The following is a 25,739-nucleotide window of genomic DNA, read 5'->3' on the forward strand; positions in this document are numbered from 1 at the left end:
AAATGGATCCAGATTTCAGTACATGGTGTTTGGCTGTGTAAATTAAAGAACGGCATTCACCCTTCCTAAGGATATTGAGAAGGACTCCTTGGAAGAACGGCATAAGACAATGCCATTCCTCGATGTGTTTGGGGCCGTGACCTCACTTCCCTTGTATTCAACCTGTGCAGGTGCACATGGCAGCCTGGTTATCGCCGAGGCTTAGAAGTAAATTATGTGAAGTCAGGGCAAGAAAAGTGTTACTTGCTCAGTCGTGTCTAACACCTTGCGACCCCATGATGGCCTGTAGCCCATCAGGTTCCTCTGTCCCTGGAATTCTCCAGGCCAGAACACTGGAGTGGGTAGCCGTTCCCTTCTCCAGGGGATCTTATCAAAGCAAAGAGCATGGCAAAAAAAAAAAAACACCTGTCAGTTACATTTGAAAGTGAAAGTCTCTCAGTTGTGTCCGGCTCTTTGTGACCCCATGGATTATACAGCCCATGGAATTCTCCAGGCCAGAACACTGGAGTGGGTAGCCGTTCCCTTCTCCAGGGGATCTTCCCAACCCGGGGATCAAATCCAGGTGTCCTTCATCTCAGGCAGATTCTTAACCAGCTGAGCCACCAGGGAAGCCCTCGTTGGGGGCTTGTAAATATCTAAGAATAGCCTCCCTGATGGCTAGATGGTAAAGACTTTGCCTACCAATGCAGGAGACACAGGCTCATCCCCGGGGAAGGAAATTGCAAACCACCCTAGTATTCTTGCCTGGGAAATCCCATGGACAGAGGATCCTGGTGAGCCACAGTTCATGGGGTCGCAGAAGAGTTGGACATGATTTAGCAACTAAACAGTAGCATGCAGCAAAATACCTAGGATGATGCTTTAGGTTCAAACCCTGGAGAGGGACGTGATGACAGGTGTGAATCTTGGTTTCTCACGGGACCCTCCTTACTGAGCAGAAATTTCCCTACTAGTGTTAATGATGGAAATTTCCTCCTGATATAAGAAGACGATCCCCATGGTGGCTAACTTCCTGCACCTCTTTTCTTGTACCAAAGCAGACTCTCTATCTGCCTGTCCGATGTAACAAAGTTTCTCAGCTCTCTCTCATCTGAAACCTTTCACTTACCCTGTTCCCTCCCTGAGGGTTCCCACAACCCACCCTCCACCCAGCCAACTCTTCTTCAGCCTGGCATCTGGGTGTAGACACAGAATCTTCTACAAGGCCCTTCCTGATCACATACCATCCAACATCCACAGGGTCCCTCCTCTAAGCCCCCATCAGATCCCTGCCACCTCTATGGGGTCCGCCTGCTCTAACTTCTTATCTGATTGGCCATATTCCTTGCTAAACTGTGAACTACTGAATCTTACCAATACATTCTCGGCACACAGTAAGCCCTCGAGATGCGTTTGTTGAATGAATGATTGAATGAGTGAATAAATGAATTGATGAATGCATGCACTTGGTGGTAACAGGCTGTGCAAGGTCAGTATTTCGCTTTTCAGGTCTCACTTTGAAAGCCCCATTCTTATTCTCCAGGCAATGAAGACTAGACTTCTAGAATCCCTTTGACCCTTTCTATGTCTCATCAAAGCCCTCATTATACCATGTTTTACTAACAAGGCTGGATCTTCTTGCATTCTCTGAGGATACAGACTGCATTTTAGCCCTGTGCTCCCACCTGGCACAGATGAAAGCTGTTCAGTGAATACCTGTGGGCTCCAGAAACCAGTAGGAATCCATTCTCTCCCCACCTGCTCCCCGGGTACACAGCACTCCAGCCGATTTCAACCTGCCATGGAGGTATCACTTTTGCCCCAAGGTGACATTAGCTTCACATTTGTTTCTCTGGGTGTATCTGGCTCATGAACAACAAATTCCCATTCATCTCAATATTAGTCATTTTTACTTCTAAACTAGTTCTGAGAAATTTAACAAACCATAAAGACAAAAACAAACATTCTGTTGAGAATGAAGACATACTATTATTATCTTGGCAGGCATTTTGTCATAATTTTATAGTCAATAATAGAATGCCCCTGTTTTACATTATATGTATATTTATGTATATATATATATATTATATGTCTATACTTCGATAGAAAGAGACATAAAAAAGCCTTTCAAATGAGGCATGACACGCAACACTAGACACTCTTATTTACAATATAGAGATGTATACTTTCTACACAATTATAATAGATGCTCAGAGGCCAGAGAGGGTTTACAAAGACAGCAGAGCACCCCTATAAAAAAGAGGTGCACCACACAGCTGGATGTTTATTGCCAATAGTTCTATGTCCAGACAGCATATTGAAGTTAAAAATGGCATCTGGTTATTGGAAAAGACGACAGTCATTGATTCACCCTGGCTTCATAGCCGCTGGCTGCACGGTCTTTCAGATGACCAGGGAATGACAAACTTTGCTGATGGGCACAGGAAACACAAACATGAAATGCTCCTCATTTGGCCAAAAAGTAGAAGATGCTATAAACCATGGCCCCGCCCTGCACTTGGGCACTTGTAAGAACTGCAAGTTCCCAGGTTACGCTGTGGGGTCCACACCCACTCTACATCATACAGTAGACTGGTCATGTTCACAAGTAACCAGAGTCTACGCCCATCAAGAGCTTGGGAAAATACCCAGTGGGAGAGTGACCCAAGGCATTGTTATCCCATACATGTTAAGACTAAGATACAATGAGATTTCGAAGAAGACCCACAGAGACCCTAAATCTCTTGTGTGGGAGGTCTTTCCAACTCCCTCTCCAGCTTTTCCTTTCTTTAGAAATGCCTCAGTCTGCTCTCCTGCGAAGTTGTCTACCTGGACTTGATTGCCATGGTCTACTATGTTTTTCAAAGTCACACTGTTACTACCTGAGGAACTGAAATTCTCAGCTGAGTCTAGAATTCCTTGGCTTACTACCATGGCACTGGTGGGCATCACTAAGGTTATGGTCCAGGTGCTGGGACCAGGAGTCTGGTTCCAGACAAATTTGCACAGTTTCAGAAGCAACTTTTGCAGAAGTGGGAGGAGCTTCTGTCTGCAGAAGACGTGACTCCTGTGTCAATGATCCCTATAGTCCTTGTTCCTGTGTTCCTTCATTACAACTAAATGATCCTACAGGCTTCTGTTAGCCCGTAGTGCATACTCAGTCTTTGGGACCATATTAAACACTCCAGTCATTTTTCAAAAGTCCCCTTAAGTCACTTACCGATAACAATTTGAGTCCCCAACCTGGCTGTTGTTCTCTCTGATCTCACATTTGTCCTGTTTTCTCTTGTGTGTATGTGTGTGTGTGTTTTAATCAATGGTAACCTTCCCTAGCCCTTTATTTTCCTAAGGCAAGAAGACATTTCTAGTGAAAGATAACCAGCACCCTTCTCAGAGCCCCCCCTGAGGTTTTAAATCCAGCACTCCTCCATTGAGATGTCTTTCCCCTTCCATGGAGAGGAGAAGCAGCTGGCCATGTGGATGGTTTTAATTTTTTGCGAGTGCATCAAATGCTAACATAGCATTTCTTTGGACGTGTATCAGCAGGAGCTTCACCCAGGTGTGTGTTCATTTTAGGGCCACCTTCTGCTAGGTTTAGCCTCAGTCTGTTTTCCCTACTACAGACAGAGATGTCAGCAATCACAAAAAATAATGTGTGAACCAGGGTTATGCATAGAAAAAGTCTGGAGGAGTAGGTGGAGCAGCCAGGTCACCAGTTAATTTTTTCTCTGCAACAAACTTGCATTTACCGATAGCATCACTCTATACCTCAGATCACCCCACCGGCTGCTGTTAAGAAATAAAACCAGAGTTTATGAAGCATTCCTTTGTCCCTTGTTGAGAAAATATGAGGAGAGCATAAGAATATGGGTTCACACGGTCTTGAACAAGTGGCACATTTGAATCAATTAAGGATTATATTTACACAAATATGTTCCACTTCTGCACAGAGGTTAACCTGAGTTCTGAAATGCTTGAGTGCATCAAAAATGATAAAGCTATGAACTAGTCACATACCCAACAAACCTAGTTAAGTTGGAGCCATCTCTCTGTGAGCCAGTGGGAGTTAAGAAGGTGGGCTCACCAACTCCAAGGATTCTATTTCTTTATTTCTTCCAAATTTTGCTAGAAAGCATCTTGAATGAGACTCCAGGCGGCTAGACAGGTTCGGGCAAAGTCTGTTGTCTTTGACACCATGGATTCAGCTTTCCCAAACTCTCCAAAAATGGAAGCACCTCGAATGTCCAGTTCCATCCCACCCTCCACCCCTCAGCGCCTTCCTCTCTGAGCTCAACCCTGGAATGACAGAGGTCTGTAAAAGGATGTCTCAGCCAGAGCTCTCACGGATCTTAAACGTTTCTGGCGAGCTCCCCAAGGCCCGCGCGCTCAAAGCCACTACTTGAAGTAGTTGAGTCCCGCCACCAAGAAGAACTTCTCCAGGAAGAGCTCGGAGTCCAGCACAGCGATGTGAGCTGCTCGGCCAATCAGGGTGTTGGCAGTGTTGGGCAAGGCGTGGAACACGTTGTGTCGGATCAAAGTGCAGTCCTTGGCGTCCACCAGAGGGCGGAGAAGGTTGTTGATCATTTCTGCATAAACAGGGCCTGGGAGGAGGGAAGGTGGATGAGAGGCGAGGGCAAAAGTTCAGCAGTGGGATCTACAGAAAAACACCCCCGCAAGTGTGTGTTGGCTCCTAGTCCTTGGCAGAATATCTGATGCGCCCTACTAGGCAGAGTTGCCTTCATCATGATTTCCTTCTGCTTTTCAAATCAGGAAGTCAAGAGAATGGAGAAGAAGGAAGAAGAAAGAAGGAGAAGGGGGAGGGGAAAAGAAAAAGAAGTGGGAGATGGAGGAGAAATGGGAAGGGAAAGGAAAAAAAGGAAAGGAAATGTGGCTTACCTGTGTGTCTGTCTCTGAGGGCAGTTTTACACATCTCGATCCTGGCTGAATGAAAGGGCACGTAGCGGTCTTGGGGAGAAGCAACCAGCACAACGTTTTTAAAATACTGCAGACCTGCAATAAGCCAGGTGGGTGCTGTTTTGCTCAGGCAGTTTCAACCCACAGCCTCTGCTTTGCACACATTTCACAAACGTGCCCGAGAGAAAGGAAAAGCGGGAAGACACCAGACTCGTGGGTAGAGTCACTGAATGATGCTCTCTGGGTCTGGGAGGGGGAAAGAGGCTCTGCAAGTTAGCGGGGAGGGGGCAACTTTGACCTCATCCGCTGCAGACACTAGGGAGCTCACGACCCTGAGCAGTGGAAGATAAATAACAGGTAAGTGACAAAAACGCCTCTCTGAAATGGGAACAGTAAGGCATCCATAAGGAAGTAAATCTAGTATTTTTCTGCTCCTCCTCCCCAGCTGCATGGCCCCCTGCGTTCCAGCCCCAGTAATGTCACCTGCTGGAGGAAAACAGCCTCTGACCTCATCGCTCTGCAGGTCACCTCACCTCCCTGAATCAGCCTGCTCTGAGACCGAGGGATCTCCCAGTTGAAGCATCACAGCCTATTCTTTCAGTCCCCGAGCTCACCAGAGATATCCCAGCGCTGCGGTGCTCCACCCAGGTCCCCCATCGGACTGCTTTCAGCCCAGGGACCCTGTGGGGGACGCCTCCAAATGAAATGAGCCTTTTCAGATAACAGCCCAAGACCACAAGCTGGGGGCTGGCGGACTCTCAGTGACCCGCAAGGGGCAGGTACCAGCCCTCCTCCCTCTGCAGAGTCACTCCAGAGGGGCCACGCTGTGAGCCGACTGCTCCTCTGCCCCAGCCTGCTTCCCTCCTTTCCCCATGGGGCTGTGGCTCTCATGGTAGCACAGAGAGACAGACATGGCGGGTAAGGAACCTGTCCAAGGTTACCATCAGTCCAGGGCTACGCCAGACTCACACCCAGGGAGGCAGAGAGAGCATCAGAGTCAGTGTTCTGACACTGACGGAAGGTTGTGGGCCATGAGGCAGACCCTGAGCCAGGCCAGGCTGCTGGGCAGGACTCAGTGGAACAACTGGTCAACCTCTCTGCTCCCTCAGTGGACATGAGGTCACTGTTGTGCTCTGCTCATTCCCTTGGCAGGTTGAGTCTTCAACACCTGTATGAGCTTCCTCAATGCAAGTGTGGGTGAAGGTGTGATCTCAGGCACCCCCGTGTCCCCCTGCCCTGTCAACAGAAATGGACAGTGTCCACCTGCCCTTTTGGTAGGGGAATCTGCACCTGGGTAAAGAAGCTGTCAGCTGGACACAGACCTGGGGACATTAAAAGCTTGGTGGGATGTGGAGGCTGCAGCTCTAGGGCAGAGGACACAGCACACACCTGCCTCTGGTCCCCAGGCTGCGGGGGAGGCGGTCCAGGGGCAGCTAGTCCAGGGGTAGCTGCTGGGCTCTGTGAGCTGAGAAGGCTATGTCACACTGCAACTCCTGATGACACCCTTCTGTGAGTGAATTAGCACGGCCTTGAATCTAATTTGGCTCTCAAGGTTTGGCTCTCCAGCTCTAATTCATCACCACCTCGGTGTGCAGCTGGGGGATCCACTCACCTGTCTTTTGGCTTAGTTGGTAGAGGAAACATTTGCGCAGATCAGCGTTATCCCTGAAGGTCAGCTGCAAAAGTGACCCAGATTTCTTCAATTTCTGCATGAGCCACAAGCCTAGAAAGATGAAAATCAAGCCAAACCCATATCAAACAGATCCAACCAAAAAACAAACAAACAAACAAACAAACAAAAAGAATAGGGATAGATTAATGTTCAACTGTGGCTTTTAGTTAACTTAAAAAGGAGAGTGTGCAATTTAGCAGATACTTGGAAAGTTAGAGAGGTACATGTGTATTGTTACATTCTGGAGGCAGAGATAAAATCTTATGAGACAGGCTTCAGGAGTCATGAAGTTAACCAAACCCTTTGATTTTTCAATCCCCTTCCATAAATCTAGCCTAAGGAAACGTCTGAAATACCAGGGAAAAAAAAGAAAAAAGAAAGAAAGAAATCTTTAAAAATGCTCCTTATAGAGTTTTGCCAAGAGAACACACTGGTCATAGCAAACACCCTCTTCCAACAACACAAGAGACAACTCTACACGTGGACATCACCAGATGGTCAATACCAAAATCAGATTGATTATATTATTTGCAGCCAAAGATGGAGAAGCTCTATATAGTCAGCAAAAACAAGACTGGGAGCTAACTGTGGCTCAGATGATGACTCCTTACTGCCAAATTCAGACTTAAATTGAAGAAAGTAGGGAAAACCACTAGACCATTCAGGTATAACCTTAATCAAATTCCTTACAATTATATAGTGGAAGTGACAAATAGACTCAAAGGATTAGATCTGATAGACAGAGTGCCTGGAGAACTATGGACAGAGGTTTGTGACATTGTACAGGAGGCAGTGATCAAGACCATCCCCAAGGAAAAGAAGTGCAAAAAGGCAAAATGGTTGTCTAAGGAGACCTTACAAATAGTTGAGAAAAGAAGAGAAGTGAAAGTCAAAGGAGAAAAGGAAACATACCCATCTAAATGCAGAGTTCCAAGGAATAGCAAGGAGAGCCTTCCTCAGTGATCAATGCAAAGAAATAGAGGAAAACAATAGAATGGCAAAGACTAGAGATGTATTCAAGAAAATTAGAGATGAGATACAAAGGGAACATTTCATGCAAAGATGGGCTCAATAAAGGACAGAAATGGTAGGGACCTAACAGAAGCAGTAGATGTTAAGAAAAGGTGGCAAGAATACACAGAAGAATTATACTAAAAAGATCTTAATGAGAGCCAAACATCCTGGAGTGCAAAGTCAAGTGGGCCTTCGGAAGCAACACTAGGAATAAAGCTAGTGGAGGCGATCGAATTCCAGCTGAGCTATTTCAAATCCTAAAAGATGATGCTGTGAAAGTGCTGCACTCAATATGCCAGCAAATTTGGAAAACTCAGCAGCAGCTACAGGATCAGAAAAGGTCAGTTTTCATTCCAATCCCGAAGAAGGGCAATGCCAAAGAATGTTCAAACTACCGCACAATTGTACTCATCCCACATGCTAGCAAAGTAATGCTCAAAATTCTCCAAGCCAGATTTCAACAGTACATGAACTGAGAACTTTCAGATGTTCAAGCTGGATTTAGAAAAGGCAGAGGAACCAGAGATCAAATTGCCAACATCCATTGGATCCTAGATAAAGAAAGAGAGTTCCAGAAAAACATTTTCTTCTGCTTTATTGACTATGCCAAAGCCTTTGACTGTGTGGATCACAGCAAACTGTGGAAAATTCTTAAAGATATGGGAATACCAGACCACCTGACCTGCTTCCTGAGAAATCTGTATGCAGGACAAGAAGCAACAGTTAGAACTGAACATGAAATAGCAGACTGGTTCCAAATTGAGAAAGGAGTACATCAAGGCTGCATATGGCCTCCCTGCTTATTTAACTTATATGCAGAGTATGTCATGAGAAACGCTGGGCTGGATGAAGCACAAGCTGGAATCAAGATTGCCGGGAGAAATATCAATAACCTCAGATACACAGATGACTCCACCCTTATGGCAGAAAGCAAAGAGAAACTAAAGAATCTTTTGATGAAAATGAAAGAGGAGAGTGAAAAAGCTGGTTTAAAACTCAACATTCAAAACACTGAGATCATGGCATCCAGACCATCGCTTCATGGCAAATAGATGGAGGAACAATGGAAACTGTCAGATTTTATTTTTCTGGGCTCCAAAATCACTGCAGATGGTGTCTACAACCAGGAAATTAAAAGACACTTGCTCCTTGGAAGAAAAGCTATGACCAACCTAGACAGCATATTAAAAAGCAGAGATATTACTTTGCCAACAAAGGTCCATCTAGTCAAAGCTATGGTTTTTCCAATAGTCATAGATGGATGTGAGAGTTTGGACTATAAAGAAAGCTGAGCACTGAAGAATTGATGCTTTTGAACTGTGGTATTGGAGAAGACTCTTGAGAGTCCCTTGGATTGCAAGGAGATCCAACCAAACCATTCTAAAGGAAACCAGTCCTGAATATTCATTGGAAGAACTGATGCTGAAGCTGAAGCTCTAATACTTTGGCCACCTGATGTGAAGAACTGACTCACCAGAAAAGACCCTGATGCTGGGAAAGATTGAAGGCAGGAGGAGAAGGGGATGACAGAGGATAGGATGGTTGGATGGCATCACCGACTCAATGCATCAGAGTTTGAGCAAGCTCTGGAAGTTGGTGATGGACAGGGAAGCCTGGTGTGCTGCAGTCCGTGGGGTTGCAAAGAGTTGGACATGAGTGAGTGACTGAACTGAACTGAACAGATCCATTTAGGATACAGAAAAGTGAAAATCAACCTTTCATTTCGAAATCCAGCTATTTATTCTGGTTATGCTGACATTAACATGGAAGAGTATTATGTCACATGCACAAATAAATAAATTTGATAAAGATGAAAGGAAATAAGACACAGGGTGTATATATATTATGATTGACGTGATGATGTGCATGCTCAGCTGTGGGACCCCATGGACTGTAGCCTGTCAGACTCCTCTCTCTGTGGGATTTTCCAGGCGAGAATACTGGAGTGGCTTGCCATTTCCTACTCCAGGGATCTTTCCAACCCAGGGATCAAATCTATGTCTCCTGCATTGGCAGGCGGGTTCTTTACCACTGAGCCACCTGGGAAGCCTTACTGTCATGCAAATGTGCGTGAATGCAAATATAAGGAGTGAGCCATACAAAATCACTCTAAATATGCTAGATGGGAAGGATTATTGGTAATGTCTCATTTTTCAGTGAGACATTTCACTAGTGTTGCAAAATTACTATTGGGGAAAATGTGGTCTAAATCATTTGTTTCTGTTCAAAACTGGCTTCCTTGGTTTGTGAGGGAAGACAGCTTGACAAAGGAAAGAACTTCCATTTGTTATGTATTTATGTGTCAAATAACCCATGTTCCCAGCTTGTGTTCTGTAATAATGTGAAAGCAAACGGATCTGAGCCACCTCCTATGAGGACATCAAGCAGCCCAGTCCACCCTGAGGGCAGGCGGGTACAGGTGTGGGACGGTGGCTGACCAGCGCCACCACTTTGCAGAGGCTGGCTCCAAAGCCAGGAGGCTCCATCAGGAAGAGCCTCTATCTCTGCTTTGCCCTCCCCTGGGCCCTGCATGACGCTGAGGGGTGCTGATGCTGGCGGTGTCTTACCTGTGCTGACCAGGGCACTGTTGTTGTACAGGGTCCCCAGGTGGGGCCCGGACAGCGACAGGAAGGTGTGGAGTTTGTTGAGGTAATACCGGAACCGGGGCCGCGTGAGGACCGACCGGATGATGATGTTGCCGAGGGAATGGCCGATGAAGCTGCAGAGAGACGGGGAGGGTCCACGTGAGCGACCGCAGGACGGCAGCAGCCAGGGAGATGCTGCACCAGGAGCACCGAGGGGTGAGCCAGCCTCCAGCTCCCTCAGGACTTAGGGGAAAATGCAGGGTGAAGTGGGGGGGCAGTAATTCATCCCCATTGGGGTTTCCAAATGCTGGATACGTGGAGCCCAGGATGGAGCCCTCGTGATGGAGACCCTGGGCCCAGTGTGGTCACAAGTACAGACACCTTCCCACTTTGTGTTATTACAGCAGCCCCTCCACCCAGTTCTGGTCTCTACGACTCCCTCGGGGTACCTGGAGGTCCTTTCTGGAATACACATGGAGCATGGACCCTCCGGTCATTCATAGAGTCAAGTCCCAGTTTCTCAGCCTGGCCCACTTCCACCTGCCTCTCCAGGGCTCCTCCACCCTCTGTCACCCCCTCAGCCCCCCATGCATACTCTGCCCTGGCTGCTCCACTGCTCCGAGATCTGTGGGTCCCACACATTAGCACTTTCGGCTTAAATAATTATTTATAGAAACCCAACTAGATGAGAGGCAGAGTTCCCTAGCTCTTCTTGTGCATATCCTCTTGAAAAGTGAAAGTGTTAGCTGCTCAGCCCTGTCCGACTCTTTAGGACCCCATGGACTATAGACTGCCAGGCTCCTCTGTCCATGGAATTCTATAGGCAAGAATACTGGAGTAGGTAGCCATTCCCTTCTCCAGGGATCTTCCCAACCGAGGGATCAAACCTGGGTCTCCTGCATTGCAGACAGGTTCTTTACCATCTGAGCCATCAGGGAAGCCCCCATGTCCTCTTACTTTTTAGTATTATCATTATTAATTTTGTCCGTACTGTGGGGCTTGCAGGATCTTAGTAGCCCCACCAGGGATTGAAACCAAGCCTTTGGCAGTGAGAACACCGAGTGCTAACAACTAGACTGCCAGGGAATTCCCATGAATTTTTCAGCTTGTTGACTGTTTGTTTGTCTGACTCTGCTGTGCAGCTTGTGGGATTTAGGTTCCCTGACTAGAGATGGGACCCAGGCCCTGGCAGTGAGGAGGGAACCCTAACCCCTGGACCACCAGGGGACTCCCATGTCCTTTTATTTTTACCTAACTCTGTAGGCCTCTGCATCCTCATTTATGAAATAAAGAAGTGATAATTCATCCCCAAGGCCTAAATGGGATCGTGGATATCGAGGACTCACTTCCAGATATGTCCACATCGGCAGGTGCCTGAGGAACACTCTATGGACTATCCCCTTAATCCTTTCAACATTGACACCCAGTGGTCTGTTACAGTGTAAGGTCACAGTTAGTGCTGAATGAAGCCCTTTTATGCGGCAGCTAATGAATCCCTCGGGCTGGTCCACTTAATAGATGGGGAAACAGGATCAGAGATGTAGAAAGTCTGTTCAAGGTTACATGGTAGAATGTGGACACAAACCTGTAACTGTCAAAAAAACAAGGATTTAAAACCTAGAGTATTTATTTAAGGGCTTCCCCAATGGCTCAGCAGGTAAGGAATCTGCCTGTGTACATTGACATGAATCAGCCACGGATTTAGCCTCCAACTAATAAAAATAAATGAAAAACTACATAAATAAATGAAATAGAAAACCTTCAAAAAAAGAATCTGCCTGCAATGCAGGAAATGCAGGGACACAAGTTTGATCTCTGGGTTGGGAAGATCCCTGGAGAAGGGAATGGCTACCCGCTCCAGTAGTCTTCCCTGAAGAAATCCTGTGGACAGAGGAGTCTGGCAAGCTACAGTCTGAAGGGTCACAAAGGGTTAGACAGGACTGAGCGCACGGAACACACATATTTAAGTCCAGTTCTCTTTGTCGTGAGCTGCACAAGCTGTAGGCTCCTACACAGCGGCTACGCCAGACAAGGGCATGTCAAGCAACCCTGGGACCCACGGCTGCTCTGAAAGTAATCTAGTCCCTTGAAAGCCCCAAGTTAACTAATCCCAGCCTGATATTCAAGTGGCATCATGCTGAGCTTGTACACAGCAAACACTTAAAAATGGCACCGCTCCCCCTAGCATTAACTACCTGTGGTCTCCTTTTACCTAATTCTCGATATGGAGAGGTTGTACAACTGGATGTGCTGAATGATTTCATCCAGTAACCGATCAGTCATGGTATCAAAATCTGCAAACGTGTCCATCTGGAAGGAAAGAAAGGAAACGGGTATTGAGGGGGCAGTTGCACAAGCCAGGCTCTGTGCACAAGCCCGTTTTCCTCCACCAAGCCTCAAGGTACATCCTAGGGGCATGCCCATGCTTGACCTCAGGCTACAAGTTAGGATTCAACATCAAGAAAAGTAACCCCCAACTGGGGCTTTCCAGGTTGGACTATGGGTTCCCTCTTCCATGGGGAGATAACAGGGTCCACCCTTTAAAGAATGGTTGTGAAGATTAAAAGAGCAAACAGGTGCCAAGGGCTCAGCACATCGTAGATGTTCAAAATGATTCTCTTTCCTCTTCCTCACATGTCTGTCCCTTCACCCTGCAGAGTACATGGCCTTGTACAGAGCAGGTGTCAGAGAAAAGGCAGAAGGACTGACCACTAAGCGGGAGCAATGAGACTAAGTTCCGATGTTTGCTTGTTGACTACTCTCTGTGCGGCTCCCATGTTCCGTGGCCATGAGGCCCTTTAGTTACAAGCAGTACTCTGCCTCCAGCGGATACTTAGCCTCATCCATCTCAAGTCCCCTGAGCTGGGAATCAATGACAACACCCAACCCCAACTCTTGGTCATGGACTCTTTCAAGTCTCATCTACCTTGACACCCCATTAAAGCTCCAGCCCTGAAATGGCAAAGGCTCCATAGTTTCCCTCTGATGATGAAAAGGTCACGATCCAGCTCCACTGGTTACACCAACACCAGTGACAAACCCCTTCCCCAGACAGACCCACGGATTGTTTATGCTCCAAGCTGTCACCCAACCTACGACCTGTGAGGTCGAGAGGGCCAGTCACCTGACTCATATGTTCTCCCTTCTTATTATTTCCTCCTCCCCAAGGAAAATGAGCTCTCCAGACCTGAGCGCCTGGCCAGGGTCCCCTGGCAAATCTCCATCCCACCTGTGTGGCCATAATCATCACGGTGATTTTAGGAGGCTCATCTAAGACATGAGTAAGGGACTGTTTCGGTTCTGATGCTTTTGTTGTCATACCTGATTCTTCTCAGACATGAGGAAATCCAGTTTTCCTCCAGGGAGCCCCAGTTCTATGAAAGTCTTTACCAGCCGGAGGTCTGCACTGTTCCCTAAAGAGGACAGATAACCCCACACAGACCCACATTGAATCATGTGACATCTGACACACTAAGGATTTATTTCTTATTTCTCTCCTATCCCTCCCATTTCCCATTTTTTTCATTAAGTCCATAACAAAAGCAACTAACACATGTCCGGCCCACTGGTCCCCGTGCGGCCCCCTCCTCCCGTCCACACAGGCTCAGGGCCACCCTGGCAGCCCTCTCTCACTGGGATTAATCCCTGACCTATCAGTTTCTGGCTTGTGAACATAACAGTCCAGGAACACTTGAAGACACGCTGCCTCCCCCTTCTTCAATTAGTTCTGTTTATTCAGGACATTCTTCTAGTGTTGTTGATAAGTAGCAAAACCCAGCCTGATAGCTGTTTTTTAAATTTATTTTTAATTGGAGGATAATTACTTTACAATGTTGTGCTGGTTTCTGCTGTTACAGCGCAGATCAGCTGCAAGTGTGTGTGTGTGTGTGTGTGTGTGTGTGTGTGTGTGTGTGTGTGTGTGTGTGTGTATATTCCCTCCTGCATTGATAGCTATTTTTTTTTGACAAGGACCATTTTTAAAGTCCTTATTGAATTTGCTACAATTTGTTGAATTTGTCCCTGTTTTATGTTTTGGTTTTTTGGCCATGAGGCAGGTGGGATTTAGTTCCCTGACCAGGGATTGAATCCTAGCTCCTGCACTGGAAGACTCAACCACTGGACCACCACGGAGAGTCAACTGCAGTAGCTGTGGGACCTTATACAAGTTACTTAGCTGCCCTCTTATTCAGTTTCCCCCTTTATAAATGGGCCAGATAATAGTAGCTACTCTGCAGGGCTGTTGTCAGGATCAACCACATTAACCTATATTAAGCATCTAAGAAGGCTCCGGGACCATGGTGAGTGATGTATACACCCTGGTCTTCACCATCACCACCACCACCACCACCATCATCATCATCTGGAGTGGATGATCTACCACTGGATTCTTGGCCACTTCACCAAATAGACCTATTGACTCAGCATTTTGCTATGTGATGCGTATAGCCAGGACTGGATGCAGACAATTAAATGCATTAGCCCCAAGAGTGAGAAAAAGTAAGGATATTAACAAGAGTGTGTCACAGAAGTGAAGCCATCACCATTCCCTATTTGATTATCATAAGAAGTATGTGACCACAGGTTTTGCTGCTTAGCAACAGTGAAGCCCTAGAGGGGCCCTTTCATTTCTCTGACCCTTAGTTATTTGTTAGATCCCATATAAAGTGGATGTGACTTATTTATCCCTCCATTGCATTAATTCATCCATTTGGGTATTTCATTAACTCAAACATATTTTTTGCCAAAGAGATCTTTCCTTTGGGAGCAAGACCATGCCATTTTCCTAGATCCAGTATACTTAATATCATTCCACTGTTGCCTACTGAACATTTGTTGAACAAACCCCTGATCTAGATTCAATCATAAATGTGATAATGTGTCTATATCACAACATTTTGAGGGGGAAACCTTTTAGAACTCACCATCCAGGCCATGGACACAGACTACCAGGTGAATCCCATCTTCCAAATTTTCTTCCTCTTCCTCTGGTGGGAAATACGGTATGTCAGAAGCTAGTACAGATAAGTCACTGTACAGAAATCCATCAATCTTCAGCTCTTTTTTAAATTTCTCTTTGGCCTGATAAAAACTGGAGAATACACTAATTAATCACAAGTCGAGCTGTGTGCTCCACGCTGAACAGGAGATGAGTTGAGCTGAGATGCAAGAGTGATGAACATCTATAAGGAAGTCTGTGCCAAGCGGCAAAGGCTGAATATGTTACCTCATGGGAGAGGTTAGTGAGGAAGGCTTGGTTCTGAAGGAGGCAAGAAAGCAATCCAGGAAAAACAAAGGCTAGATTGAGTTGGTTTCTGCAGATGTGGTTCCTGTAATGAACAGAACCTCAGAGATTCTATCCAGCTTCAAGGACCCACACAATCTTTAATTAGTGCTCCAGGAATGAAAGTTTATTACCCTGACCTCCACCTACTTCTGCAGCATCATCCCCCAGCCCCCAAAAAGAACAGTTGGAGAAGATATTTCATTCCCTGCATGAATTATGTCTCTTATCTTTATTTCCATGTGTTTGTGCATTCGGGTCTATCTGTCTGAAATGCCTTTTCCACCTGGTTATCATCTCCTTTGCCTGGTTACCTGACAAGGTGGTGATTAGAAGCATGAACACAGGAGTCAGAACTCCCAGGTCACAATCTCAGCTTTGACACTTACTATCTGGGGGTTTCCCTAGTGGCTCAGTAGTAAAGAATCTGCCTGTCAATGCAGGAGACGTGGCTTCCATCCCTGGGTTGGGAAGATCCCCTGGAGAAGGAAACAGCAACCCACTCCAGTATTCTTGCCTGGGAAATCCCATGGATGGAAAATCCTGGTGGGCTACAGTCCATGGGGTGGCAAAGAGTTAGACACAACTTAGTGACTAAAGAGCGCAACAACCACCTGTGGGCCAACTGTTAACCTCCCTGTGCTGTTTCCTCATTTGTAAAAAAAGAGGGGCATCACACCGTCATTGAACTCATGAAGTTGTCTTTGTTTTGTGTATGAAGCGATATAATCAATGCAAAATGCTTAATATAGTACTTGAAACAGATTAAATAGTGAAGAAAAAAAAAAGATGAAATCTATTACCAGCCATATCATCACCACCATCATTGTCATCAACATGATGTCTCATAGTTTCTCCTCCACTTAGGTGTCATCTCTAAACAGCTGCTCCTGGCCACCATTCATTTCCATCCACACTGATAGCTCCACAGAAAAATTAGGTCCTTCTTTTTCTGGCTCAGCTGTGCACACATGAACCACCCCATGTACGCAGCTGCCCTCATTTGCTTCTGTCATCTCTCCACCTCCTTCCTAGGCTGGGGGCACAGGACACGAGCCAGTACTGGACAGTGCCTGCCATGTGTTAATTAAACTGATGACATGGGCATTACTAGGTATTTAACAGTCTTCGCAAAACACAGGATCCAAAGTTTACCTGTCTGTGCAATTTCTTTTGGAGATATTATAAATGTGTAACTGTTCAGCACTTTTTTGAACAAGTGAGTGAAATGGGATATTTTGGTTAGATAATTCAATACTATATTTAATCAAATGCATAGTTTATAGGGGAAGGACTGCTATGAATACGGACCCAAGACAAGGATAAAGGGATGGATTCTGGCATTTCAGAAGAAATGATAAACTTAATAATCACCCAAGAGGTGTTTAGGAAGAAAATCTGATGAATTAGTCCTATTCTCAAACGGCTCTTAAAGGAATTGTGTAAAGACAGAGGTTGTTCATCATAAGAAAAACTGAAAAAAACATTTACGGTTTATCTTTAAAGGATTTTGTTAATAATTCATGGTACATTTATACAATGGAATATTATTTAAACACTAAAATGGTAATGCAAAATAGATTTATAAACATAGAAAGATGTTTCCAATATATGAAGCTGGAAAAAACTTGGAGTTTATAAAAATTATTTTACTTTTGCAAATTAATAATATATACATTACAGAAGGAAATGGCAAACCACTCCAATGTTCTTGTCTGGGAAATCCCATGGACTGAGGGGCCTGGCCAGCTACAGTCCATGGAGTCGAAAAGAGTTGGACATGACTTAGTGACTAAAGAAGAACAACAAAATATATACATAAAAATGCACATAGGAAAAAACATAAAAGAACTTACACATGGGCTGTATTTGAGAGATGAGGTTATTGATCATTTTTACTTCCTTTTACTATTCTACATTCCTGACTTGTACAAGAGGAGTATATTACTTTATTTAAATCAGAAAATACCTGATACGCCATCCTGACACAGTATGCATGAAACTGAGAAATATGTGGGAAAGTCTGAAAGATGATGCTGGGATAGAAGCTGGCCATCAGCAAACCTACCTGAACATCCTCTCGCTGACTTCCTCCTCCAGCTTCCTGGAATGGGTGGGAACGACTCCAAAGGAACCCAAAGGTTGATGCGTGATGGGGAACGGGGTCTGTTTGGAGGAGAATCCAGCCCTGGCAGGGGTCTCCTTGGGCACAGATGGGAAAGGGAGACAGGTGGCAGTGCAAGACACAGATAGGTTGACGACCTCGACAGGTTTCAGGCTGTCCAGAGAGAAGGTCTCTGAAGAGGTCACGTGGGACAGCATGATGGAGGTGCCTGCCCTGGGCTCTTGGTTCCCCGTAACCTGGGAGGGGACGGACTGAGTCACAGCGGAGCCCGCGGTGTCTGCTTCACGGACAGCCTCTGGGCAGGTGTCAGCTCCTCTGCTCGGCGCCGTATCCTCCACGAGGCCAGGGCAGCTGCTTTGCTCCCCTGCAGAGTCCACGTCGATGGTTTTGGCGGTGGCTGCACAGCTCACGTCAGGCACCTTGGGGTGGGTGAGACTCTCAACGCCCAGCATGCCGCTGTCGAGAGGAGCCCCTGTCCCCGCAGCAGAGTTTCCAGGCACGCCTTTCGGGGTCTCCACGGGTTCTCTGGGCAAAGCTCTGTGCCCAGGCGCTGCAGGTCCGAGGAGGCGTGGTATTTTTAAACCCAGACCTTTGGTTTCAACACCTGGAGGGTTGTCAGTCCTGCCATCCAGACAACAGGAGCCTTGGGGGTCAAACCGATCCTCCTGACCTTTGGGGATATCTATGTAACTGGGGCCCTGCAGGTTGTCAGCATCTGAGACTTCCTCCACAAGGGCATGGTCAACCCCAGCTTCCGGGATTGCGGGGCCATCGCTGGGTCGAAGGCAGCGTCCGGAGGGGTCGGTGCTCTCGGTGGGCACGGCTGAAGTTTCAGAAGGACCACCCCCATGCCTCGTGGAGTCCACATCCTCGGCAGACTCCTCGGGGCTACTGATCTGGGGCGCGGACACTGACTTGGTCAGTTTCGTGAGTGCCAATTCCCGCTCCTCCTCCTCAAAAGGCAAAGAGCTGATGGACGTGAGAGAGGCCTGGATCCCGCTAGGCAAGCTCGTGTTGCTCTCGGTGTGCCCCCCCTCCAGAGAGTTTCTGTGCAGGGCGTGTCTCCGGACCAGCTGCTGCAAGAAGTCCCTGTCACTGGGTAGCTCCAGGGTTCTGCTGCGAGCCTCGGACCAGGCGACGGAGCTTGGCTCGCTCTCAATGCCTGAGTCAGAGATGATGGAAGAAGATCTCTTGATGACCCCAGAGAGGACAGACACTTCCTCCTTCTCCTCTGCGTGAGGGTCCTTTGGCAAACCCTTGATGTCCAAGGGGTCCCTCAAAGAAGAGTGCAGGGGCTCGCAGGGCTCCGAGGGCGTGACCTTCAGACTCAGCAGCACCATCTTGCTCCCTTGGTCCACTCCCTTTCCTAGACAATTTAACTCATGCAGGGTGGTTTTCTCTGAAAAGACGGCACTGTGATGACTTCCACCTGCCACCCCTTTGCTTCGCTCAATTCTGCCAAATTCGTGCTTGTCTCTGGAGCACCCACTCTCGTGCTGGGCACCAGTTAGCACTGTGGGTTCTGCTCTGAAGGGGTTCTTATTGCTAGATTTCACGTCAATGTAGGTCAGCGCTGGGGCCTGGCCATCCTCTGGACCAGGGCTCCTCCTGGGCAGGTCCTCATCTGCCAGCGGATGCCCCCCAACATCAGACCTTGGGCCAGTCTGATGGTCAACTTCAGGCACACCTGCCTTGCTCTGGAATTCACCTACCGTCAGATATACCTGAGACTCAGAGCACACGTCTGCATGACCGGGTGTGGCGGCCTTCTTACTGGGCCCGGGACACCTAATAACCTCCTCACCAGAGTCCGTGCGGGGCAGTTTCATGGAGGCCAAGACAAGGCTTTCCCTCAAAGGTGATTTTCTATTTACAACAAGGTCCTCCTCTCTGTTGTTTAGGTTCATTATTGCTGGACTTGTTGCTGGAACATCAAAATTAGGGTAAATACTCAAATTACATCCTACGGAAAGAAAAAAAGAAAGAAAAATGTGTTATACTCTTCAGACTCTACATTCACAAGTGATCCACCTGATTGTATGATAAAGAGATTGTCTGCACTCTATTCCTTGATCCTTGACCCTGAGAGATAACCTCTAAATTCCTGAAATTTCACAAGTAAGAAGGGCTTCCCTGGTGGCTCAGTGGCAAAGAATTCACCTGCCAATGCAGGAGGTGCATGTTCGATCCCTGTGTCATGAAGATCCCCTGGAGAAGGGCATGGCCATGGACTCCAATATTCTTGCCTGAGAAATCCCATGGACAGAGGAGCCTGACAGGCTGCAGTGCCTAGGGCTTCAAAGAGTTGAACATGATTTAGCGACTAAACAATAACAAAGGATGTCAGTTACTCGTGTTGGGTTCTGACAGACAGTGGTGCTTATTTTAAATATATTTTCTGTAGTTCAATCACATAAATATAATGAAGATTAACATATATATAACATATTAGCATAGATATATACATATATATACACACCTGTACACGTGCATGTGTGTATGCACGCACGCACACACACACACACAGATAGACACAAGCCAATGTTTTGTGCTTGTTTTGAGCAGCTGGGTTGGCTGCTATCTCTGGAGCTTATACACATTCAAGCTGTCATGCACAGTGTAGACACTAGATGTCAGGGTACAACTAACTGAAAACCCAATAACATGTTTTGTTTGAGACACTGCACTGTTTTCAGAAGTCACCCAGACTTTTATGTTTTAATTGGTGGATAATTGCCTTACAATACTGTGTTGGATTTTCTGCCATACATCAACATGAATCAGCCACAGCTATACACAACGTCCCCTCTCTCTTGAACCTCCCTCCCACATCCCACCCCAGAAGTCCAGAAGCAGGTCTTTCCTGTAACTGTCCTTGAGTTCCATGAGTTTGTCCATTCACTGCGGTGAAGTCACTTCCAATAACAAGCTTAATCTTAGTTCCTGTTTCTCCTCTATGAACTGACAAAACACCTCACTGATTTGTTCCCATGGCTATTGGGATGTAAGCAGAATAGCCGGTGGGAACCCAATGGTAATTCCAACCCTGAGTTTTTCCAAAACTAAAAAGACACACCTGTGGCTGGGCAGTCCACATATCTGTCCTCGAAGATAACGGGCAGGGTGTTCCAATCTCCGTCAATGTCCAAACACTCTGCGGGCAGCGGGGGCATGGTGGTGAGGTACTCTGAATTCCGGATATCCAGGGACAGCTGGCTGTGGGTCTGGATCCTGGGGAACATGGACCCGGTGAGCATCCAGGGGTGATTTAAAGGTTTTAATCTTGCTGCCCCTTTCCTCTCATCCCAAGACAGCATTTAGAAGATGTCCAGTAGACTCTAACAATTGCCATCTGTCTATCCACCCTTCCTTTATTCCCAGCTACCTATCCAGCCCCCAAAGCCCTGGCTATAGGTCTTCATACTATCAACATTTTCACATTCATTCATTCAACAAACTGTCATTGAACACTTCCTTCCCGTGTGAAAATGACCGGCTGGCAGTGGTCAAACAGGAAGAGGGGTGATAAAACATACCCTTGCTACTAACCAGTTCTACGTCACTTTTAAACACTTTTTAAATAGTGCACCCCGTGGCAAGAAATGCCCTTCATTTTCCATGACCACCCAGTACAATCACACACACTCCCAGAAACACACATGCTGAAACAAAAGCTTCTTATTACTACCTGGCCTATCTTATTTCATTTAAAAAGTGTTGTTCCAAAGCCATGAAGACAATTTCACAGTTCACTAAATGGCTGTAACCTATTACTTGAGAGACACACTCTAGTCTGTGCTTGAACAAGACAGGCCTTGACAGCTGAGTTTCACTTGTCCACCCTGATTTGGGAGGATGGTTCTGTCTCTGATGCAAACAGCATGACCTCCCTCCCCTCCATCTCTGACTCCTAGATGAGAATGCCCGTGTGCATGCTGAGTTGCCAGCGTCACGGAGCCCATGTTCACTATCTCAATCTAAGGTTTAATTCTGTTCACAGCACTTAGGACCTGAATCTGAAATAAAATTTCCCTCTTAATTCTATAGTTCTTATTCTTTTATTTTTTTAAATTAACTTTTAGTTGGAGGATAACAGCTTTACAATGCTGTGTTGGTTTCTGCCATACAACAATGTACAATATAAGTAAACATAAATCCCCTACCTCTTGACCCTCCCTCCCACCCCTCCATCCCACCCCTTTAGGATATAGTTCTTATTCTTAAGGACCTAACTAAAACTTCTGTTGTTGTTCCGTCACTAAGTCATGTCTGACTCTTTGTGACCCCATGGACTGCAGCACGCCAGGCTCCCCTGTCCTTCACTATCTCCCAGAGTTTGCTCAAATTCATGTCCATTGAGTCACTGATGATATCTAACCATTTCATCCTCTGTCAGCCCCTTCTCCTCCTGCCCTCAATCTTTCCCAGCATCAGGGTCTTTTCCAGTGAGTTGGCTCTTCGCATCAGGTGGCCAAAATATTGGAGCTTCAGCTTCAACATCTGTCCTTCCAATGAATACTCAGGGTTGATTTCCCTTAGGATTGACTGGTTTGATGTCCCTTCTGTCCAAGGGACTCTCAAGAGTCTTCTAAGTTTACCTCCTCCTACGTAGCATCATTGCTATCCTAGTGTATGCTCTTTATTATAGGTTAATATCTACTACTAATTGAACGGTAATCAATTTCTCTAATATCTGAAGTTACACTATGGGACAAATGATATAATCACTTAGGTATCTGCAGGGCTCAGTCCCTCACCTGCTTTAGAGCTCTGCTCAAATGTTTCCTCAGGGAGCCCATCTCTGAAATGTCAGAGAAATAGCACCTTCTACAGCCTGCCACACTGATATATTTCTCCAAAGCATTTACTACATTTGGCATAGCATATTTATTTATTTATGCTTAAATATGTTTCCATTACTAAAATATGAGCTCCGTGAGAATGTGTCTGTTTGGTTCACTGCTGGATGTCCAATGCCCAAACTAGTGTCTGGCCCACAGTCAACACTAAATAGGCACTTGCTGAATAAAGGAATCTCCCTTTTACACCTAAGTACAAGCTAAGAGAGGCTCAGTAACCAGTCAGATGTCACAAGTAGCGTAAGTTCCAGGATCAAGATTTCAAAACATGCATATGAGATGTGAAATCCAAGGTCTTTCCACCATAGCCACTTGCCAGTTTTTAAGACGTTAGTTATAATTATCACAGCGCGAAGTCTGAATTCTTTATCCTGGCCCATAAGATCCCACATAGGCTGGGTCCTACCCTACTTCTCCCACTTGCTCACTCCAGTGTAGCTGTACCTGCTTCTTGATGCTTTCAAACACCTTATGTTCCCATATAAGAAATCTTTACACCAGCTATCCCCTCTGACTCAACAGTCTTCTCTCATATCAGGATATGACTTATTATAACCCCAATTCAGTTCAGTTGCTCAGTCGTGTCTGACTCTTTGTGACCCCATGGACTGCAGCACACCAGGCTTCCCTGTCCATCACCAACTCCCAGACCTGGAGTTATAGTATAACCCCAGTCTCTGCTCAAATGCTACACCCTCAGAAAAGTGGTATTTAATCATTTTGGCCAAAACATTCCTAACCTCTAAGTAATGCTTTAGCCATACTACATTGACATACAGGTTGTTCTCCAGTTGCTCCGTTGAGTCTGAATCTTTGCCACCTCATGGACTGCAGTACGCCAGGCTTTCCTGTCCTTCCCCATCTCCCAGAGCTTGCTCTAACTCATGCCCATTGAGTTGGTGATGCCATCCAACCATCTCATCCTCTGCCATCCCCTTCTCCTCCTGCCTTCAATATTTCCCAGCATCAGGGTCTTGTCCAATGAGTTGGTTCTTTGCATCAGGTGGCTGAAGCTTCAGTTTCAGCATTAATCCTTCCAATGAATATGCAGGGTTGATTTCCTTTAGGATTGACTGGTTTGATCTCACTGCAGTCCAGGAGACTCACAAGAACCTTCTCCAACACCATAGTTTGAAAGCATCAATTCTTTGGCCCTCAGACTTTTTTGTGGTCTAACTCTCACATCCACACATGACTACATACAGGTTTTACAGGTGCAAAAAAGAAAGTGAAAAGATCTTCAGGTCTGTCCTAAGTGATAGATGAATTTCAGTGTTTCTCCTGCTGGATTTACTGGGGCATCTCAAACATTATTCCATCCAAATGTATTTTGGAGGCAAACATACTATTTGGAAACAGAAAGAAACCTCTAAACTTGTGTAGCCAAGACCAAACATCTTGGAGGAAGCAGGAAGCAGTGACTCTGCCCACCAGGGAAATGAGAGACAATGACCTCATCTTCTGTGAACCCTCTGACTTTTCTGAGCATTTTTACATTTTCCCATCTATCCTCTTAATTAGGTAGTTCAGTATTAATTCTTATGCTAAATGCATTTCATAGCTGCTGCAAAGTCTCAGGCGAATTCTGTGGGTTTTTTTTTCCCTGACATAGCTTGTGGCCATACCACCTGCTCCTGATTCATTTCGCAAAGAGGACTCAGCACAGATGTCTTCAAGGACCTAGGAAGTTTCGAATCTGTCTACAGAAACATCATGATACTCAACAATAGCAAAAACTCTGGCTCTTGACCTTCTCTGCCACCTGCCAGCTCCAGCCTCAGCAATCTGTCTGGCTCTTGCCTTCAGAGAAAATGCACCTGAATGTAAGGAGATGGGCAGACTCTCTCCTTCATGACCAGGGATGAAGGGAAGAGCTAACTTTGAACAAGAATGTCCTTGGCGCTCACGGTATGATGTGGACATGCCATTGGTTACTTACAGATTTTCCTGAAAAGTCAGGACTGCAAGTTTTTGGTGCTCCATATAAAAGAAGGCCTCGGAAAACCTTCGGACCTGAAGAATAAAACAGTATAAACAACGTGACTCACTGGGTGGGTTTGGCCTTCATTTTTTAACAGGAAATTAAGGCTCAATGAGGGAAGTAATATATATTAAGAGGAGAGCTGAGCCCACAACCCAGAGGTTCTGAAACACCTTTCTGCCCTCCACAGCTGCCCTCTCTAATTTCTAGTTCTTAACACAAACCTGATTTATGGACACAATTGAACACATGTTTATTGATCTACTCTTGTTTTTCATTCTGTCGTTTTCTTAAATTTAGGTCTTATTTCTTCTACTAGAATAAAAGCTTGAAAACAGAGGCCATAAATAAATGCAGATGAAATAGAAGGTGCAAAATCAGTCATGTAAGTGTGTCCACTATGCATTTTGTAGACAGCTCTCTGTCCTCTTGCTGGAAATGAAAAGACCAACATCTTTTATTAAGCATGAGTCCCCACCCCCTGTGCACTTCCACCTGGTGGCAAAAAAAAAAAAAAAAAAAATGGCCTTAAGAACAATGGATGACATGTGAAGATACTTCAAAATACTTTCAAAGCACTTCATCATATTCTTTAAGATCGGCTCGCCATCACTTGGTAGCCAAGGCTGGTACTCTATGAACAGTAGAGCAAAGAACTTCCCTAGAGCAAATGGGCTTCCCTTGTGGCTCAGTTGGTAAAGAATCTGCCTGCAGTGCAGGAGATTTGATTCTTGAGTCAGGAAGATACTCTGGAGTACGGAAAGGCTACTCACACTCCAGTATTCTGGCCTGGGAGAATTCTATGGACTGTAGATTCCATGGGGTCACAAAGAGTCAGACAGGACTGAGCAACTTTCAGAGCAAAGAACTGAGAACCAAAGGAAGTTCACAAAATTTCTCTGCAAGTTCATGGTGGGTCAGGACTAGCACTTGGGTTGACAGAAGCCAATCCTGACTTTTATTCTGCCCAATGAACCAACTGTTGAAAAGCTTCCTTGAGATATCTCTGCCATGTGACTACAGAACTTATACTGTTTGACCCCTTACCCGCAAGGTGTGATGCTCCTGGGTGAGATAAGTGGTCACTTGGGAGTGCAGTGTCACTGTGTCCAGGAACTGGGTCCACAGGGCCATCAGGTGGGAGGCCAGCCAGGCAAGATCCTTACTTATCTGCTCAGCTATCTTCTCTGGATTATTCAACATCTGGGGAGGCAAAAGGGTTGCAGTGAAGGACCTCTGCTCCATGCAGCTTCTGCCGTCTTCCTCTGAAGCCTTTACTGGCTTCTTGGCTTGTAATGAATCTCTCTCTTTCTCCAGACTCTCCCCTAT

General features: G+C 46.1%; 1 protein-coding gene across 2 annotated transcripts in view; it reads right to left on the minus strand.

The window, feature by feature from the left end:
- Positions 1-1,103: 1,103 nt before the first annotated feature.
- Positions 1,104-25,739, minus strand: part of FAM135B (family with sequence similarity 135 member B) — a 248,968-nt gene continuing 224,332 nt past the window's right edge. For both annotated transcript variants that reach the window (XM_043484174.1, XM_043484173.1), the window contains exons 10-20: positions 25,458-25,613; positions 24,369-24,442; positions 20,647-20,801; positions 17,514-19,533; positions 15,087-15,253; positions 13,486-13,577; positions 12,377-12,474; positions 10,147-10,298; positions 6,506-6,616; positions 4,876-4,989; positions 1,104-4,580 (exon numbers count right to left, since the gene is read on the minus strand). In XM_043484174.1, coding sequence (XP_043340109.1) covers positions 4,375-4,580; positions 4,876-4,989; positions 6,506-6,616; positions 10,147-10,298; positions 12,377-12,474; positions 13,486-13,577; positions 15,087-15,253; positions 17,514-19,533; positions 20,647-20,801; positions 24,369-24,442; positions 25,458-25,613 — 3,345 coding nt within the window. In that variant the 3' untranslated portion in view covers positions 1,104-4,374. The remainder of the gene's footprint in view (positions 4,581-4,875; positions 4,990-6,505; positions 6,617-10,146; positions 10,299-12,376; positions 12,475-13,485; positions 13,578-15,086; positions 15,254-17,513; positions 19,534-20,646; positions 20,802-24,368; positions 24,443-25,457; positions 25,614-25,739) is intronic.

This window comes from Cervus canadensis, chromosome 12 (assembly GCF_019320065.1).
Source record: "Cervus canadensis isolate Bull #8, Minnesota chromosome 12, ASM1932006v1, whole genome shotgun sequence".
Taxonomy (NCBI): Eukaryota; Metazoa; Chordata; class Mammalia; order Artiodactyla; family Cervidae; genus Cervus; species Cervus canadensis.